The sequence below is a fragment of the Diachasmimorpha longicaudata genome, chromosome 10 (genome assembly GCF_034640455.1).
Source record: "Diachasmimorpha longicaudata isolate KC_UGA_2023 chromosome 10, iyDiaLong2, whole genome shotgun sequence".
NCBI classification, from domain to species: Eukaryota; Metazoa; Arthropoda; class Insecta; order Hymenoptera; family Braconidae; genus Diachasmimorpha; species Diachasmimorpha longicaudata.
In genome coordinates, this window is record NC_087234.1 from 1,048,950 (window position 1) to 1,068,776 (window position 19,827).

At 37.5% G+C, this 19,827-nt stretch overlaps 1 protein-coding gene and 1 long non-coding RNA gene across 2 annotated transcripts in view; both read left to right on the plus strand.

Annotated features, from left to right (window-relative positions):
* Positions 1-4,497, plus strand: part of LOC135166585 (uncharacterized) — a 120,201-nt gene extending 115,704 nt beyond the window's left edge. The window contains exon 4 of the long non-coding RNA XR_010299711.1: positions 4,390-4,497. This is a non-coding gene — a long non-coding RNA (uncharacterized LOC135166585). The remainder of the gene's footprint in view (positions 1-4,389) is intronic.
* Positions 4,498-4,650: 153 nt separating this feature from the next.
* Positions 4,651-17,914, plus strand: LOC135166884 (pre-mRNA 3'-end-processing factor FIP1-like). The gene is made up of 4 exons (XM_064129587.1): positions 4,651-4,852; positions 7,787-8,686; positions 12,593-12,927; positions 17,546-17,914. The coding sequence occupies exons 1-4, from the start codon at positions 4,676-4,678 to the stop codon at positions 17,664-17,666; spliced, it is 1,533 nt and encodes a 510-aa protein (XP_063985657.1). The 5' UTR covers positions 4,651-4,675; the 3' UTR covers positions 17,667-17,914.
* Positions 17,915-19,827: the final 1,913 nt, after the last annotated feature.

Genomic DNA, 19,827 nt, shown 5'->3' on the forward strand with positions numbered 1-19,827 from the left:
GGACTCTCTCACGAGAAAAACAAAAACGATAGTTCAGTTCGTTTTTGGGAGGCAAGTCTTAAGTTTTTGTATCCATTGTACGGAAAGGCCGTATTCAATAAAAAATAGCAAATAGAGTTTTAAGCAACCCAGTGTCAGTGTCAAGTGATTATTAGTTTCCCTCAAAAATTAACTTTCTTCTCACGCAGTTCTAACACCTGGAGAGACTTCAGAGAGAACGTCACATCTCGAGTGATATTGATTTGGTAGCTCGAGTGAATGAACCCTGGGTTGATACAGAGATCAAGTTATATTGGATGAAAAACTAATCCACCCTAACGAACAAAGATAAACTCAGCTTAAAATATATTTTTAGCTAATCAGTAAACTGAATACTGCATGCCAAAACCAAAATTGTCTGATCTGATGATACAGCTACTGAAAAAATAGGCAATATGATCGAGAAGAAAGAGGGAAATTTTGATTAGGTTAAATTCCCATGAAACAATTCACGCATTCCTTGTTTGCCTCGGCCGTTATCAATAGAATGAGTTCAATGTTTATCGTAACCTGTTGATTATCCCACTAATATTATGAGCCCCAAGGTAAAATATACAGCGAAGGATTTATTAAAAAATTTTCCTTCAAAAATATCTTCCTCCGTTTTCTCGTTAGTTCTCGTTAATTGTTTACAAAACCTTCGACTACTCTTACATTTAACAATGAGATTACTCCATTGTCTTTGGAATTAGAGAGGAGCACATGACAACAGACGTGTTCTATCGGTAAAACTTTGGGGGTTAACATAATCATCGGCTATTGCCCCTTGAACTGATAATTATTACGTCGTAACCCGCGAAAATTGAATCGATTTCTCACACCTCGTTGCCAATATCCATTTCTTCTAAGCATCATTGATCCCATGAGAACTTGTCCGTAAGAGTTTTCTTCATGTGATATCATTAATTTCATTCAAAATCGGTTTACAATTATTGGAAATGGGATAAAGGGTAAATGATCAGACGTGTGAATCCCGTTTTAATTCTTTTATTTTATTTCATTGCGCTGAAAAAGCATAACTGTTCTGCTTCGTTTCCTTAAAGGAACTAACTAAAAGACTAAAGGGATACAACACCCTAGACCTGATGTCTCTCATCAACAATGGTCCCACTCATGCACCTCTGTATATATCCAAGAAAACAGAGCACACACATCATCCTCAAGCTTCCTAGAATTTTCTCTTATAAAAATGTTTTCTACTCTCAAGTGGAAGCACCAGAATAGAAGAAATACTAATCGTACAATGACCTATTCATTCCATCTGAAAATTAATTTTTGACAAACATTCGAAATGTAAACTCCAATAACGATTGATCCAATCCAACTCAGCCTCAGTAGAAGCGTCTAATACCCCCCTCTCCCCCTCCCTATTAATTTCTCTCATCATTGCGTGAATCAGATAATCATGTCCACTAACTTCCAGTCTCGTTTTCACTTTGCACCATCTACGGGTTGACGACATCCTCACGAGTTTCTCCATCACGCGTCAACGGACTCAAAGGCCATGCTATTTTCTTCTCACTACTCGTCGCGAAAAACTTTTTCAAAAAATGGAAAGTTTTCATTCTGACTCAAACTCCCAAAAATCCTCTCTGACAACGCAAGAGACTGATAATTACTGCTATCACCCAAAATTGCAATTGGATATACTCAACCGTAATTCTTTCATCGAGCCCTCGACTAATCGCCGCTAATTATCTTCATTGGGAGTAGGATTGTGACCGATGATAAAGAGCAATATACCGAATAACCATCACTGGTAATTTTGTTTATTTATGTGATATTTATTTGTTGCATAAATTAACAAAAATACAATTTGACAGCCCTTTAATATAATACCCCCTATACTCGATCAAAACTTCGACCATTGTCATTGGTTAAAAAAATTGACGAGAAAAAATATTTGAAAAATCTAGCGATAATATCCGTTACGCCGTGACTTCAAAAGCGAGAAGCGCTAACGCTAATAATATCGTATGGGGTCGTGTGCTATCTGAGATAATATAGTAAATAGCAGTCAGTTGTCGCGCAGACCGCCAATAACTATATAGGGTCCCTATGACTTCCATATTTACCACTAGATCTTACTATCTAGATTTAATTATTTTATCTTTCATTACTTTTAATGGAACGTATATGATTATTTTTCCCACCCAAATTTCAGCCAATAGAATTGCACCATTTGTTGATATTTTGTATAGCCTACCTCGAATTTCAGCGATTATTTTTCCCATCCAAATCTTGGCCAATAGGATTGCACCATTCGACGTTATTTTGTATAGTCAACACGGTATTTCAGCGGATATTCTTGGAAATTTCACTGGAAATTTTGCATGTTGATATATATAAAAAAAAACAAATGTTGAAGTAACCCTCAATTGTATCTGACAGATTAAATGGCAATTCGTTGAAAATTATGTCTCATGGTGCAATTCTATCGGCCAAGATTTGGATGCAAAAAATAATCCCCCGAATACCACTCGAACTTCGAAATTATCTGATATTTCCCTCAAGGTTCCCTGCAAACAAATAAGCTCGTCAAGTTTTCCAGAAAAATCACTCGCGCTTCGCGCTCGTGATTTTTAAACTGGAAAACTTGACACGTTCATTTGTTTGCAACGAACCTATCGGGAAATATCCGATAATTTCGGAGCTCTTGTGGTATTACATGCGATAATTTTTTGAATATTTTGGTAAACAAACGACACTTAACCAAATAAACCTCTTTTCATGTCATGGCACAATTCTCTTGGCCGAAATTTGGATAGGAAAAATAATCCCCTGAATACCACTCGAGCTTCAAAATTATAGAATATTTCCCTCTAGGTTCCCTGCATACAAATGAAGTCGTCAAGTTTTTCAGTAGTACAGTTTCAGTAGTACAGTTTCAACAAGTTTCAGTAGCACAGTACTTGTGCTTCGCACTCGTGATTTTTTAGCCTGAAAAACTTGACTCCTTCATTTGTTTGCAACGAATCTATCGGGAAATATTCGATAATTTTGAAGCACTTGTGGTATTATATGTGAATATTAGCTTCGTTGACGCAGTCGAAATATTCCCACAGTTTAAATTGTTATGTCCTCCCAGATGTCACTAGGAAAACAGCGCCTTTATCCGAATTAATAAAGGAGGCAGGAACGTTTCCCAGCTGAAGCCCGGATTGGCCATCCAACGAAGTCCAAGCCAAATGACAATTGACAAATTCTCAATGTCAATGTTAATTGGGATGAGGGTTTATTTAATCTTTGATGAAGAAAACACTGTGTGCTTTGAGAGAACACCTAAACTATTTGTTCACTTAATAATATTACAAACTCTGTAACTCTATGATTTTAGCTAAATCTGATCTCTAAAAAGAAAATCGTCAAAAACAAAAACTGAACTAACTAACTATTCAAAATTTTCCTTTCGTGAGTCCTATAACTCCCGCTTCTTTCACATTGCGCACGCATTCTCTTTCTTCCTTATGTTTTGAGACATTAAAAATAAAAAGTGGCGGGGAGGGGCTGGACGACCCCCACCCCCATCCACATTTTAGAATTTGGGATGCGCGTGTGACCCGCAAAAAAATGACGTTTTTGGGTTTAATACAAAGAATACAAGTTGGGATTTGTGATGGAGCATTCTCAAGAAATTTACATCTGAATTTATGGGTTTATGGCGACGACAGTAAATCAACAGGCGTCTAATATTTGTATTAGCACCCTTTCTACGTTCGTTATTTTCAACTGTTTAGTTTCCAATTATTTATCCTATTTATTTCATAAATAAGCACTCTGTTATTGAATTTGAGAAAAGACGCCATTGTCCACCGGAGCACACGTGTTTAGCTATGCAGTATCAATAAGAATAAAATAATTAAATTATTAATGGAATTAAACGGAACATACTGGAATTTAAATTGGCTGCCAGGTGCGCAACGCCACACCACACAACCGAAAGTTCAGTCAATTTTCCAAAGAGGATAGACCAAAGTAGAGGCTCAGTTCTGGGGGTTTGACTGACGCCAGTTTCTCCACGTTACCGACACGATTTCACCCCCGAGGAGACGGGGCGCCACGAGTCCTACTGGGGTATCAGCATATCGGCCAAGCGGGGGGGCTCCGTTCGTACTTGTTCAACTGTACAAATGATCAACTGTACACAGAATTTTCAGACGGTGAGAGCACTGCTGTGTAGGGATTCAACTGTCGAGAGACAAAGCTAGGCTGTACATGTGGACCCAGCGCCACATGTACAGTCTAGCTTTTTAGAATTTTAGAATTTTCAAACGGTGCTCTTACCGTTTGAAAATTCTGTGTACAGTTGAACAAGTACAAACGGAGCCCCCCCGCTTGGCCGATATGCAGATACCCCAGTAGGACTCGTGGCGCCCCGTCTCCTCGGGGGTGAAATCGTGTCGGTAACGTGGAGAAACTGGCGTCAGTCAAACCCCCAGAACTGAGCCTCTACTTTGGTCTATCCTCTTTGCAATTTTCTTTTCACAGAGTTACGAAAGTGGTGCAGGTTTCTACTTTTGAGGCATACCGACATGCTTCAAAGTCTACCAGAGGGCACCGGGTTGCACCCTCAGCTATATATACCTACCTACCGCAGACTGGCGCAAATTCGGCGATCAGGTCACAGTATGTAAAGATGGCGGACGAAAATGAAGATCAGTGGTTATACGGTGATTCCATTGACGATAAACCCGATTTTCCTGGTGATCCGGATGTACAAAATGACCAGGAAGAAAGTGCAGAGCCCAATACTGGAGAACAACCAGTGCAGGAGGGTGATGAAGCTGAAAATATTCCAGAGGAGGTCACCGGGGTGAGTTGATCAACATATAACCTCCACACCTCTGTTTCTGATCCAAGTCAAACACAGTGATTATTCTGATAATTTAATTGTTTTTCAGTTAACATCCATAGATAGAGTCAGGATAAAAGTCGATTCGCTTTGTTTTATTCAGTGAATGAGAGAAACATTGGAGAATCTGCTATAAATTCTTGTTGAATGTCAAAGCATGTGCATGAGAAGAACTATTTTTTGCAAAGAAATTTCTCTTAGAAGAGTACGTTCTCAATAGTTGATTCGAAGATTGCGTGGTCTTAATGTGATCGATAAGTATAACTGTTGAGTCTTCAAGTTGATTTTTTTACAAAAAACTTTTACCTGTAAAAATCACCGACTTGAAGATCGATTGCAGGTTCTGAAGAATGCGTGGCTTCCCCTCAAGATTTCAACAAAAATTCTATATTCAAAATTCTACAGATTAAACAGGTGAATTCCTGGATGATTAAGAGAAATTCTAATTCCGGAAGAAACCATCCACTATATAATGATCCCAGTTCGTAATCAAGGGATTTCCTTCGGTTTTTAGATCCAAATTCATCTCCCGATGCCATGAAACATATACACCTAATATCTCCAATTCTGATTATTTTGAGAATTTTACAGGGTGACAGATTAATTATAAGGCTTCGGTTGAAAGAGACACTTTGATATGATTTTCGAAAGTCTTAAGTAAACTCAAGTATTAAGTATCAAATCTTAAGTATCAGTCTTAAGATTTCATCGTGATCTTCAGATTGATACCCTTTTTTATTATTTATTCCACCGATTAAGATAAATGTGATAAACGTTAATGCGTCGATTTTAGTACGTCATGCTTTGAAAATTCTTCATTTTTTGTTCTTAAATATCGAAAAATTTCAAGTTTTTCCTCTGATGTCCATGAATATTTCTATTTTAGATGGAAATTTATTAAACTACTCTCAATTTGACCCCTGAATTATCCAATTATCAGAATCCCTCATAAGCTATTTTTCATCAATGACTTATGAGAGTTTTTAATAAGAAAATGAAGTTTTGTAATTTTATGGAAAATTTCATGTACCATATGCTGATCACAAAATCTTATGCTGATTTTCATCTTCAATTTTTACACTACATAAACATCACAAATTTCCCCGAAGCGCGCGTCTACTTAGTACAATAAAAGAATCAGCTAAATTGAAATACGATAGAGTTCCTATAGGTCGAACAATATTTTAATTAATGGAAAAAAAGTTGTTTGAAATCTCAATAACAAACCCAAGAATAATCAAGTTATCTTTCAAATAACTTGCGTAAGGAACCAATTTATTTACGTTATGTGACGTTATGTTAACGTTACGTTACAAGTTATTTATTTAGTACAATTTTCGTTTTATTATTTATGGAAAGTTCCATGGATGTGAAAATTGTAGAGAAGTTGTTCTCGCAAATGATCTAATTTCCTATTTTTCTACATTCAGCGATAAGTTTCGAAATATTGGAAATGGGGTTTAATTAAATGTAAAAACTCAATGGATTTACTATTATCAGTTCTTTATTTTATAATTGCCACGAGGAAAGACCGTCTCTATTCCACGAAACTCTCTAGGACACTAAAGACTGGTCACAAGAACCCAAAGGCGATTCGTCACCCAATGAAAGAACTCTCTGTTCTTTCTTCGTATGGAATTATTGTTTATGTTTACATAAACTGATTGGAGACTTCCTGGTGCCTTTTATGTCGATTCCTTTTTACAACAGTTATTCCTTCTCAAAATAATTCTACCAATACACCTAAATCCTATGCTAAAAAGGAGAGCCACATATCGTATCGAAAATCTCGAATCGAATGGAAATCTCGCAAAGATGTAGCCAGTATCCTATTGGTCGTTTAAATTTTAGGCGCTAATTTTAAAACATAATGTAAAGATCGTTATGATTCACCGATATTTATATATATGAATTTAATTTGCATTTCACATTCCATTATTTGATGATCACCGTTCGCAGCAAAATGAAATGGCAGTGAGCTTCAATACAGATTTTTATTTTATTTTCAAAAATGTGCTGACAAATGCTAGAAATTTTTTAAATATATTCAAACATTTAATAGTGGTCCCCATCAACATCACGCATACTTTTATTCATAAGAAATTTCTTACGTGTTGATGTCAAATGCTTTCGGACGAATCAAGGGTGAATCAAATTGATTTATATGACAGAAACAAAACTCATCCTTCATTTTCCGCGCGCGTTCGGTCTCGTACTTTTAAAAGCCAGACAATATCTGACGCTTCCATATCGAATAAGTGACAAATGAATTCCCTTGGTGAAAATTAATTTCAAATTTTTATACGATTGAGCGATTTAAAGAAAAAATGAGTGCATGGAGTCCCTACACGCGAAAGCGTGAAATGTCTTAGTGATATTCCAAGAAAGACATACCATTCCGTATAAAATAAAAATAGCGAGAGGGAAAGGACACCACTATGGCGGAGTGGCCAACACCAAAATTCAAATAAATAAGTTCATTATCATGCAAAGTCCAAATTAATTATCATCACTGGGCTCTGATGGATTAACATCTATAATATTTACAATGGCATTGTGATAACTAAAGTATGATGTTAAATGTTTTGCGTCTACTTCATCTAGGTTTATGCTTTACTCCTCTTCCGCATGGCCTTAAGCCTTCAAGTCATTTGCTTATATTATTTTGTAAACATCCATGTGGAGCTTTCATCGTAACACCACATAGACAATGTCTCCAAGAAACATGACCTCATAGAATAATAAATTTCCTTTATGTGAGTCTGTAATAAGATCGTATTGTTTTTGCACTTTAAATAACAGAAATCAATGATTATGATTTTAGAATTAGTAATGTCCACATATATTCTAACATTTCAGGTATTTTCCACCGCTAAAACGCTTCTGATGTTTCAGGAACCAGAGCTTCAGCCCGAAGAGCCCGAAGTCCCCGTCAAAGAAACCCCCGACGCGGAGCAAATGTCCCCGAAGACTGCCGAGAACGGGACAAAAGATCCCGATGAGGAGCCCAGTGATTCCGACTCGGATGACGACGTTCACGTGGTGATCGGCGACATAAAATCCACCCCAGCAGCTTACAATAGTCTAAACTTGAAACGAGGAAATCTGATGACCTCCACAGGTGCCGATAACCTGAAAAAACAGTCAGGAAAATTCAGTATTGACGATTTTGAGACGATTGGTGTGATAAATGGTACACAAGCACATGAATTCAACCTGGATCAGTTGGAGGATAAGCCCTGGCGGCAACCAGGTGCCGACATAACAGATTACTTCAATTACGGCTTCAACGAGGAGACTTGGAGAGCTTACTGTGAACGCCAGAAGCGAATGAGAAGTGAATCAGGAGTGGGATTGATTTTGAATGCTGGTGGAGGCATTGGAAGTGGGGTTCCAAATAGTGCGAGAGTTCCCCAGGTAGCACCAATCGCAAATGACAATAGTAAACACTCGTCAATAATGGGACCAAAACGAGCTGGACCACCTCCAGGACGAAAAATGGGAGGAACTATTGATGTAATTGGTAGCTCTGGACTTGCCTCCAGAAGAAATCTGGATAAGTCACCTCCTAAGGAGAATGTAATTCAAGTTATGACGGCTGACAGGAGGGAATACTCGAGAAAGCCTGGATTCCCGGATATGAGTGTGCCTCCTCCAGCTCCCGGAATGCCACCCACTTTTGATATGCCTCCTCCAGGATATGCTCCAGAACCTCCGCCATTTTATATGCCTGAACCCGATCCTTATTATCAGAGCTATGAACCTACACAGGACAGTCAGTGGGGGAGTGATCCTGTAAGTATTCCAATGTTTTCCTTCTGAATGCACCTGTTAAGGTTATTGTGGTATCGTCACTTCGATTTTCGCCGAATTTTTATTAAAAAAATATATATTGCGGAATCAGTGTCGACCTATTTAGAGAAAAAAAATGGGATTGATTAACCATCTCATACATGAGCAATAACTTGAGCAAGTTGGATTTTCTTCCAAAGTGGACAGAGCAAGTAAATTCATACTCACAACAAATTTTAATTTTTACCAGAAATAATTTACCGATTGCAGTCAATTGTAAGTTATTGTTCTAGTACAGCGACTCATCCTTACATTTTTTATTCACTAGTTAATAATGATTAAGGAAATGAGAAGTCACTAAAGTTTTTCCTTCAATTAGTAGAATTGAATGAAATTAATTCAAGTTGGTACAGCTAAATCATTTTAACATGACAAGAGAAATAAATCGGTTGTGTTTCACAAGACATGGTCACCGTCGTGTCCTTTCGCATCACATTCGCACTACTATTTCTCAACTATGTCTATTTTCTCCAAAGTTTTAGTCAAGTAATAGTGATAGACACATTCATTGTACACTCATACCACCAAGTCCATTTTTCTTGGAATAATATTGGCAGTGAACTACATTCTTTGGCTTAAGGGGTTATTCTCATGTGAACGCCTATATTTTACCACTTTTTCGGAATTTTTTTTTTATGCGACAACAAACTTCAATCATGTTGATTTTTCAATATATTTTTATTTGTATTTTGAAATATACGAAAAAATTTTTTTTTTTCGTTTTTGACTTTTTTAACATATATTTTTTTTAAGTCAAAGTAGTCCCCAACAAAAAAAGGTAGTTCACTGGTCAAGGTGATAGCGGCTGTTCATGTTGTCTGACATAAAAAAATCAATTGGATTATTATTCAGTAGATCTGTGGCTATCGTCCCTACCAAATATAATCAATTTCATTAAAAACAAAAAAAAATATCGAACTTCAAAAAAAAAATCACGAAAATCTCCTTCTTTTTCGTTACAAATCGTTTAAAAAAAATATGAAGATATTGTCGAAAATAAACAATTGTGGTAGGGACGATAACTATAAATGAGTAGAAGAACATATGTAAATTTTAAAGCAATCGGTTGAATACTTTTTCTTGTAGGACCTTGACCGTTTCAGAAAATGATGATTCGAGAAAAACGCGTTTAAAGTTGAAAGCCTGGTAGACAATCGCTTACGACACGTCGACGACTATGAGCTGTAACTTATCAAATACTATGAATTTCGGTCTGAATTTTTCACAGCATGTTTTCAATAGGTTTTACTGTCAAAATATTAAAAAAAAATCGATTTTTTGAAGTGCTCACATGAGAATAACCCTTTAAGAGCCCGTCCTGACTGTGCTATTGTAATTTCTCTAGTACCAAAAGATTCTTCATTGGATTTTGAAATGGTTTGCAAGCTGGATATTGTTTTACATCTATTTTTTCATCATTGGTACAAATATCGGCTTTCGGGCAGATGTCACATTTGATTTCATTCATTATTGCACCGACGTTTCAAAAATATTGCACTCTGCATCTTCTGTATTATGAGTTCTGATATTGTCAATGAAAAATCGGAAAGATGGTCTTGGAAATAGTCTTCCCTTGGTGCATTTCCAAGCCTTCCTGGTACTTATCTTCGAAACACCCTTGAAACAATATTGGCCAAATCACTACAAGCTCATCATCTCGTCCATTAAAAAGAATTTGACCGTGGCGACGTCAAAATCAAGATCAATGTGATAAAGTTTCTAGTTCAACATATCACCAATTCAAAATTTTTCATTTTTTAGAATTTTATCTTGAATTATCGTTATTTGACTTGACTATGAGTCAAACTTCAATATGTTTTATGAGATTTATCGAGTTCTCTGGAATCGAGAAACGAATTGTGCCATTTTGATAATTCTTATCAGGTTATCAGTTTTTTAATAAAAATTAAGGATTTCAGGTTGTTTTCGAAAAAATTCCACTTATAATGGAAGTTCCTATTTCATTATAGCAAATCTAATCAATTATTTCGTCTGTAAAGTCTGAGGTTATGCCTGTAATTTGATTGCTGAATTTTCATGATTTTGTTGAATATCGTGATAATTAAGGATTTCTTGCTATTAATTATTTCTCTCACGGAGGCAATGGTGACATGCACTAACTCAAATATCAACGACATCTCCTAAAGAACCATCTGATCGAAGTCAAAGATGAAAGCCATAGTAACAATCATTTGAATGTAGTTCAACATGTTGATTTTAAATTCAGTAAATAATTGAATTTACAAATTAGTTTGATCTTTTCAATTTGTTTTCGATTTTCTGATGTTTATTTCTATTTTTAGTAATCATTCAGGGGCTCATACCATGTGGAGGCCGGTTTTTAATGCGATATTTGAAAATTTTTCGTGGAAAAATGAACAAAATGACAACACATATTTTTTTAGCGCAAAAATGATGGACTCATTTCAAGCTATCGAAAATAGAAGGGGTAAAACAGTATATACGATTCCGCGACTGGTGATCATTCAAAATTAAAAAATAAAACGGGTTCTTAATCTGGGAAGGTTCAGCTATCCGCTGAATTTGGATTTTCTTCAAAATATCGAAAATTGAATTTCTGGCAGGCTCTCAAAGTTTTTTTCACGAATTTTGTTTTTTTCTCGACTACTTCGACTTTCAAAACAAGAAAAAGGGGCTTCGATATCGAAATTACCATAGTTTAACATTACGGAAATTGTTTCTTTCTTGTTGGATTTTTATGCGTTGCCTAGGCGACAGAGCAACTTTATTTCTATGCTATAATAGAGGTGTAGAACCCAAAATTCAAGAAAATAAAGGAGACTTTGGATAATTTCAACCACCAATAGCCGGACTTTGGCCTCCTGGCTGTGCCGAGAACATTTAATAATATAATTCTGCGTATAGTATCCAAACTATTCAAAATAGTGCCCCCTATCCTCCAAGAATCACAATCTCCGCAGAAGATCTTGAAAATATAATGAATTTCATGGGTTTCGTTATGGAGCTGGGGAAGGGGGGGGGGGGGACAATATCATCATAGAAACTCAGCTATACAAAATGTTGCCTCGCTAAGTCCTCAATGCCATTAGATATTTTCTGATAATAATAACATATCTTTGGTGAAATTGGGAAATTGATTATTGACGTGCGGTTTTCACTGCCATGAGATCCTACATCTGTCCAGAATCGGACTACCTCCCCGAGGTTCCCGGTATGTGCGATATTGACACTTTAAAAAAAAGTGGTACCGTCGTAGCAAAAATTTCTCCAGCTTGCTGGCAGATCTGGATTTTTCCAAAACCGAAGAAACCCTCCAGGGAATGCATGGATATATTTGAAAACCGATCACATGACAAAATATCATACGACAAAATATTACACGACGACATATTGTTAAGAAAAATATTACAGATGGAAAAAAAGTATTAATTTTAAAATCATAGTATAAGTTTATTTTTATTGTTTTCTCAATTACATCTTCCGAAATTGATTGAGTAATGAAATATAATCAACAAAAAAATAAAAAAACATCACATTTTATCGAAAAATATTCCTAACGAGTAATATTTCGGCAAATAATATGTTAAGGAATAATAATTTTGCATTAATATTTTTATCATGTACTATTTTCCAGTAATTTTTTATCGTGCTCCCTAAAAACCATGATTGACAAGGTTCTTTTCATATAGGGATTGCACTGTTGTATGTTTATAATTACTGCTAATGGAAAATATGCTTAATTTAAATCATTCCTATTGAATAGAATTTTTAAACGGCAGAGAAAAATTTCGAATTGATTGATGGGCTTATTTTCTAATCTTTTATACTCTTTGAAAATGATTATGAGAATATTTATTTATATTATAGACCTGGCAGCCGACAAATCTAGCAATACCTCTAACTGAACACGACGATAAGGATACAAGTCCAAAGACAATTCCCACAATGGTGCCACCATTGCCAATTCCTCCTCTAATAGTACCATCTGGTCGTGAACAGCGAGCTGATCCGCGGGGAATGGTAGACAGAGAACGCAGGGACATGGGGGACAGAGATGGGGAGTCTACGGTGAGGGAAAGGGATCGGGAGCGTGTGGAACGAGACAAGGATTCTGCTATGCGGGACAGAGATCGAGATTCCGTTTCCAAGGATGATGACAAGGATCGCGATAGATCGAGATCCCAGTATCGACATAAAGAAAGGTAATTTCATCCAGAATGTTTTTCATATTTTGTTGAAATTCCTCAGTGAATTAGCAGGACAGTTTGCAGTTATCAGAAGTTGTGCTAGACTAGCCTGATTGTAAAACATCGTATAAGACATTCTAGTTACAGTACTTTCATCAAACCAACTTATCGCAAACGAAATTGGTGAGAAAAAATAACACCGTGAAAAAAAATCGAATAAATCAACTGACTAAAATTACCCCACACTAGCAGGTGGACAACGGTATTCGAGAGAACTGATGCGACCGATACTTTACGTGTTTTTTTTCATTTATGCCAATTCAATTGGTTTGTGTACGGATTCGCACCAATTCGATTGAAAAAATGAAAAGGTAGATACTCGCGATGTCAGTGAGTACTGAATGGTACTGACATTCGCCAGGGGTTTAAAAAGATACATTTATCCTTTAGTGACATAAATTTCAGCAAGCCAATAAATTTTGTAACTACCACTCGACCGATTGCGTCCATCCGGCGTCTGACGCTTCCACATTATAAAAGCCATGATCATTTCAAATTTTAATTTGATATCCCAAATTTTCATGGAATTATCGAGTATAGACTTTTAGAAGCTTTAGGCGATCCCTCTCGGGATGTGCAAGGAGCCTCTCGGCCATTTTGCACGCTGCTCTAGGAGGCCGCCTAGCCGATAGGACTCAGTATCTGTGCCCTGCGCGCAAATTCGCAGAGCTCATCGATTCCGTCCCTATCAACGTAGATTTCCCTGAAACATGTGGTCCTGAAGACATCTCGACGAATCTCTCCCAGGCCACTGCATCTTGTGGTTAGGTGGTGAGGGTATTCTTCCGTCAGCCCGCATCTTGGACATCGGGGGTCGTTCCACTTACCTATTTTTGCTAGATCACCAGTAAGGGGCCAGTGCTCAGTGATGAAGCCCACCAAGGAGCGGAGCTTCGCCCTGTCCATGCCGACCAGTGTGTTGGCTAGCTTTTTTCGTACGATTGCGCAGTAGGGAACTTGTGGGCCTGGCACCCTTTCCAGAGCATTATTGCTCCGGAATTCCCCTCTGCCCTTTCCCCCGAATCATATCCTTTACATGGTCTGTGTGAACCCTACGTGGCTTCCTACTGCTAACGTTGCACTCGGACATCCTTCCCTGGCCAGCTCGTCGGCCTTTTCATTGTCGAGGATGCCAGCGTGGCCTGGAATCCATGCCACTTCTAGCTGATTATGCGGGGCCATCCTCTTCATCAGCACAGCGCTCTCGTTTATCAGCCGAGAGCAGCTCATATTCTCGCAGAGTGCCCTCAGTGCACCCCTCCTATCCGAGCAGATGTATATTTTCTTTCCCCTGTGGGGGTGAGCAGGTGGTGGAAAAATAACGCAAGGATCTGAGAGATGTATTTATTGAATTTCGCTGCGTTACAGTTCTGGAGAGTTGGTCTCAAGTATAGCTTGTTCTCTCGATGCTCGATCCGGAATGGCGTGGTGTATCCAAGTGAAGGCTCATGAGCGAATATGTCGAGTTTTGCGAATGTGCTAACTTTATAGGAAAGTGTAGGAGTGTGATTGGTTGAAATTTGGTAGAGGGGAATCCCTGGTCTGGGATTGGCTCGGCACCACATTCAGGAAAGCTAGGTTTATGGTTGGGACAGTTCTGGAGTACTCAGATTTTTATGATAGTGATCTGGCTTATTCCCCAGATTTTAATAATAGGGATGGCACTGGTCGGGTAGGTGATTAGCCTAAGAGGGTCTGGATTAGGAGTGGAAATGTTTGGGGAATTTCCCGTGGGAGTGACTGGGTGTAGTGGAGACACAGTCACCACACCCCTGTCCTGTCTATCCAGAACTATTTCTGCACATGCTCTCAGGGCAGCTAATTCCGTTTGGAGTACGGTTGCGTGTGATTCCAGTCCGATGGCCCTCCGTGTTGAGGGCCCATCGGACCAGATCTCCGCCTCCACACAATCACCAGTCCTGGAGCCATCTGTGAACTAGACTAGCCCCTTGGGCGGCGACCCTTCGGCATCGCCCTCTGTTAGAGTCTCCTCGTAATGAAGGTCGACCTGAAGGTTGAACGATCTATGGAAGTGCTACTGCGGTCTGCATGCGTCTCCTCCCCGGGACAGTATGTCGCTCGGGTCTCCGTCCGCAGCAAAGATGGCCGGATGATCATTCGTAGCTCCTCTCCATGTCTCCTAAAGTCACATACTCGCAGTCGTTAAAATGACCACAATGTCCCTGTTATACCGACCAGTGCTAGTCTGCCTATTCTGTCCACTGCCCTTCTGTGGCAGACCTTGTTCATGGCCAGCCACCAGACTCCAACGGCCTGGGTCATTATGCCCGTGTGGATCCATTTCAATATCCTCGGGCTTAGCTCCCATGTGCTATCAAACATACTTCTGCATGTCCAATAGGTTGTGATGACTTTGTTTGTCTGCATGGTGATATGCTTTTTCCAGCTGAGCCTCTTGTCAAACGATATGCCTAAAAAAAAGAGTTGCCTCCTAAGCATCACTAGGTGAAGCTTTCGACTATGCTGTACCTCCCAATTGCATACCAGCATTTGTTCAGTCTCATCCATCGGCTTGCTCTTTTGCTGGTTTAGGTTTTTCCACATTCATACTATCAATTTGGCTGTGGTGTTTATTTATCCTCACATCCTCAGGTGAGAACACGAGTGGACCTACATTTTTAAGTGGGATCCGAACCACTGCCATATGCCTAAGTATTTAACCTCCCACGAGAACCTCAGTGTCGTACCATAACCACCACCCTCCTCTTGTTTGTGAATGGCACTATCTCAGTTTTGCCTGGGTTTACCCTAAGCCCATGAGAGATGCACTATTGCTGAATACAGTCTAGCGCCTTTTGCGTTTTACGATGCAGCACGCCGTCGTCCCTGCTAGCTACCAGCATCGCTACGTCGTCCGCGTACCCAACAGCTTCCACTCCCGTATTGACTATAGAATACTGAAAATATTTAAAAAACGGAAAAATGGCAATACCACGTGATTTTTCTACCAGCGGATGTATACATTTCCGTAGGTTTGTATAGTACCCACTAATATGAGTATTTTGAAAAGAAAAAAAAATTAAAATTTGTTAAGTGGTTCATGAGATAATCGACGAAATACATTCACATAAAAGGTCTAATATCTCTGGAATCGCCGAACCGATTAGGCCCGTCCAAAATGGTAGTCTTTTATGTTACAAGAGCTACAAGTGTATATAATTTCAACACTCTATCTTTATTTATTGTTAATTTCTGATGTTCGCAATCTTTATAGTGTTAACCCCTTGGGTACGGATTTATTTGAGAAAATATTTTCATGTGGAACGGATATAATTTTTGGTTGCTTGGAGTAGTATGTAAAAGCAGCTCCTAGGAAAAACAAGTGAATGACGTGTCTCAGACGTCAAATGTACCCAAAGGGTTAAAACATAAAAAAAATAAAAATTATAGCCGAGTTGACAATGTCCTTTACGGCAGATTTTTTAGAACCACTTTTAAAATACTAAAGTCATTTTCACATGAGGTGTTATGATAAAACTGTTTTAACTGATTTTTTAAAAGCAAAGATCGAGGATCGGCAAGTTGTTTTTATCAAATTATTTTAAAAAAAAGTTTTTTGAAAGTTCTCTCCCAAAAATGCTACTTTTTCAGAACTCAAAAGCCTGGTCAAGTTTGGCAAAAATGTGGATTGAAATAGTGTAAATATTTGCGATTTGAGGCCTTCGCGACTAATATTCCATTTTATTATCCATTTTATGGCTTCCGGGTAGAAGCCCCGTTTAGATATAACTTTTTGCCAAGATTGAACTGAATTGAAGAATCAAATCGACTGAGTCGGATCGATCAACTAAAAACATTCTGATGACTGAGAGATTCATCGTTCCGATGATTCTACGATTCCTTCCCATATAGGATAATGTCCAATATTTTAACATGTTTTTCTAAAAAGATGTAATAAAGTTCCAGTGGTGATAGATAAATATCCTACTTGACATCTTCGACTGATAACAATTATCTATTGATTGATGTTGAAAGTCACTCAATTTAAATACTATTTCATGTTAATTATTAATCAATTCAATTCCCAACCATGATATTATGAAATTTACCAAGTCCATGCCAGTTGCTTAGTATTCCAATAATGAGAGATTTTGGCGCACATAAATCCGAAAATATTCTATTCAATTCAATTTATTTCTTTCGATATTACAAATATATTTCGTTATTTTACATCGGCTCCTGTCAGTCCCTTTGTTTCTCCTCGTTGTCCTTTATAATATATCCAAGTGTCATTTTTATAACTAATATCATATATTCACCTATGTATCTATTTCAACTTAATCTTCCATTCTATGTCTCTTCGTTAGCGTCCACTAATTTTCCGTCGAATACTACATATTTTTCCATTTGTTCCCTACATCGAAAAATATTTTTAGTCATAGTATCTGAACAATAAAATTTTAAATTTTATGTTTATTTTCATTTATTTTTTAAAACTGAAATTTTTTATTTTTATTCATTACTTTTTGTGATTTCATTAATTCATCATAAGATTCAGGAAAACTTGTATATTAATTATTTGATTAATAATTACAAATTGTTTCCTTTTCAGGCATAGACATCGATCGAGATCTCGTTCACGTCGCCACAAATCCCGATCGAGAAGCCCCACTCGTCGTAAAAAGAAATCCAGACGTTCAGATCGTGAACGTTCTAAGGAGGACAGTGAATGAGTTATTTCTATTGTATAAATTCCCTCAAAGTAATTCCATGTTTGTACAAATTCAAAAAGGTCAAGTACGATTCAACTGAACAAGAAAAACATGAGCATTAAACGGCGCATCGAGATTTAAAATAGAAATAAAGGACAAAGCACTATTTTTCAGTGCATGAAGTGTACATTCGAGATTTTTTTTAGAGAACTCACCTCGATTGAATCGGAATGTTACGTAATAAAATGTGATGGCTAAGATGACTACAATTCAATGAGTTTTCTCGTATTTTTTTTACCTTGTAACAGGGTGGAGACGTTTATTGATCAGCTGCACATTAAGGATTATTATGACTGCATTGGCTGGGGGGAGAGGACGACAGCTGCAACTGCCAATTTTTGTGCGGCTTAAGGACATCGAATGATGACGAATTAATAGATTAAAGGCTTATTAATTGGATTTATTAACATCCGAGTGTAGTTTAAAACAGATTACACTACACACTTGACGATTTACAATCATCAAATTCGCATTATTATTAAACGAAGGTTTTGCATTTGTTTCGACTTGCACTTCGATGTTTTCCCTGAACCAGAAATACAGCCAAAATAACGTTCATGTTCACAAACAATTCGGTCGTGAAGTGGTAAACTAGGATAAGTGCAGAAATCCGAATTTTTCAGGAGAGCTGAAAAACGATTTGCAGCATTGTAAGGAGGATTTTCACGCATCTAATGATGGATATTTATTTATTGCTTTAGTATTTGTTAATAACGATGGCACCAAGACTTTGTACTAGATTTGACGCCTAATTCACGCACTTATCCTCACTGTCATGATTGGCAACAAAAGATAAGTCAACTTATCTTCCTTGGCAATAAAAATGGAAAGCAGCAAGTCGTGTAAAAATAGTAAGATAAGTCAACTTATCCTTTCTCCGCAACTCAACCTCCGAGGATATGTCAACTTATCTTCATTTGCGCTGTCATAATGTCACTTATCCTCCTCATTTTTGTTCGATACTGGCACCAAAAATTGATTTTCAGCTAAATCCTTTTGTGAGGACCTCCGGAACAATGTTATGCTTCAATTTAAACAAAAAACCCATTTTCAAAAAAAATGCACTTATCCTAGTTTACCACTTCACGACCGAATTATCCCTGCACCGTTGACAATCAATCATGTTATGGAAAAAAATATCATAAAATAACGGAATTATGATATTATCCTCGTTATGTCGTCGTAATTTGTACTGGGGGGAAGAAGGATGCACTTGAGTTGCACCTGGTGGCACACCCCTGATTTTGAATTAACTGGGCTCATTCGGTGGTCTTGTATCAAATGAAGATTATATTGAAATCAGTGGATTTAGTTCAGTTACCTGACGATATTAAATGTAAAAGCAGTCAAACTTTTCTGTTTGAATGATTAAGAGGCTACTTTAACAGATTGTGTACCATCGACCTTCTCATCATTCCAAATCGCAATCAATTTTCGAATTTAGTGCTGAGTTATTCAAATCAATTCTCACTTCTCCCATTGAATTAGGAGTAGCTTTTAATTGCTTATTGCCATTTAATTTTAATTCAAGTAGAGATAGGTCTATGTGAAGACACTTTTCGACACGGGCTGAACGTAGCAGCAGTGACAAAAAGTGCCTTTTCATTTAGTTGTAAATGAAAATTCACAACTTGTAAACGAAAAGCCACCACTCGCTGAACGTATCATCACTAACAAACAGGATAGTTCGGATACACGTGCGACGGGATGTATCATTTCAATTTCACACTCGTTACCACACCGTTGCACTTGTATAGAAATGTACTATTTTTATTCCATAACAAGATTGACTTGCAGCACACTACTTACTTATTATTGTTTTAGGTGTCTATTGAATTACGAGACAACAATTTGAAAAATATCAGTGAAGATGGCACCCAACGTCCATAAATTACAACCAAAATTTAATATTTAGTGCATTTCGAGCCACAAGTGATTAAGTGATTAAGTTTCTAGTTGAAAAATCATCGTTGTATCAGTTTTTAAATCACAGTATTGAAAATGGGATAATTGTAAATGATTAGCGCAGTGAATCCCGTTTTATTCTTTTATTTTATACACTGAAAAGGCACAACTGCTCTGCTTCGTTTCCTTAAAGGAGCTAACTAAAAGACTAAAGGGA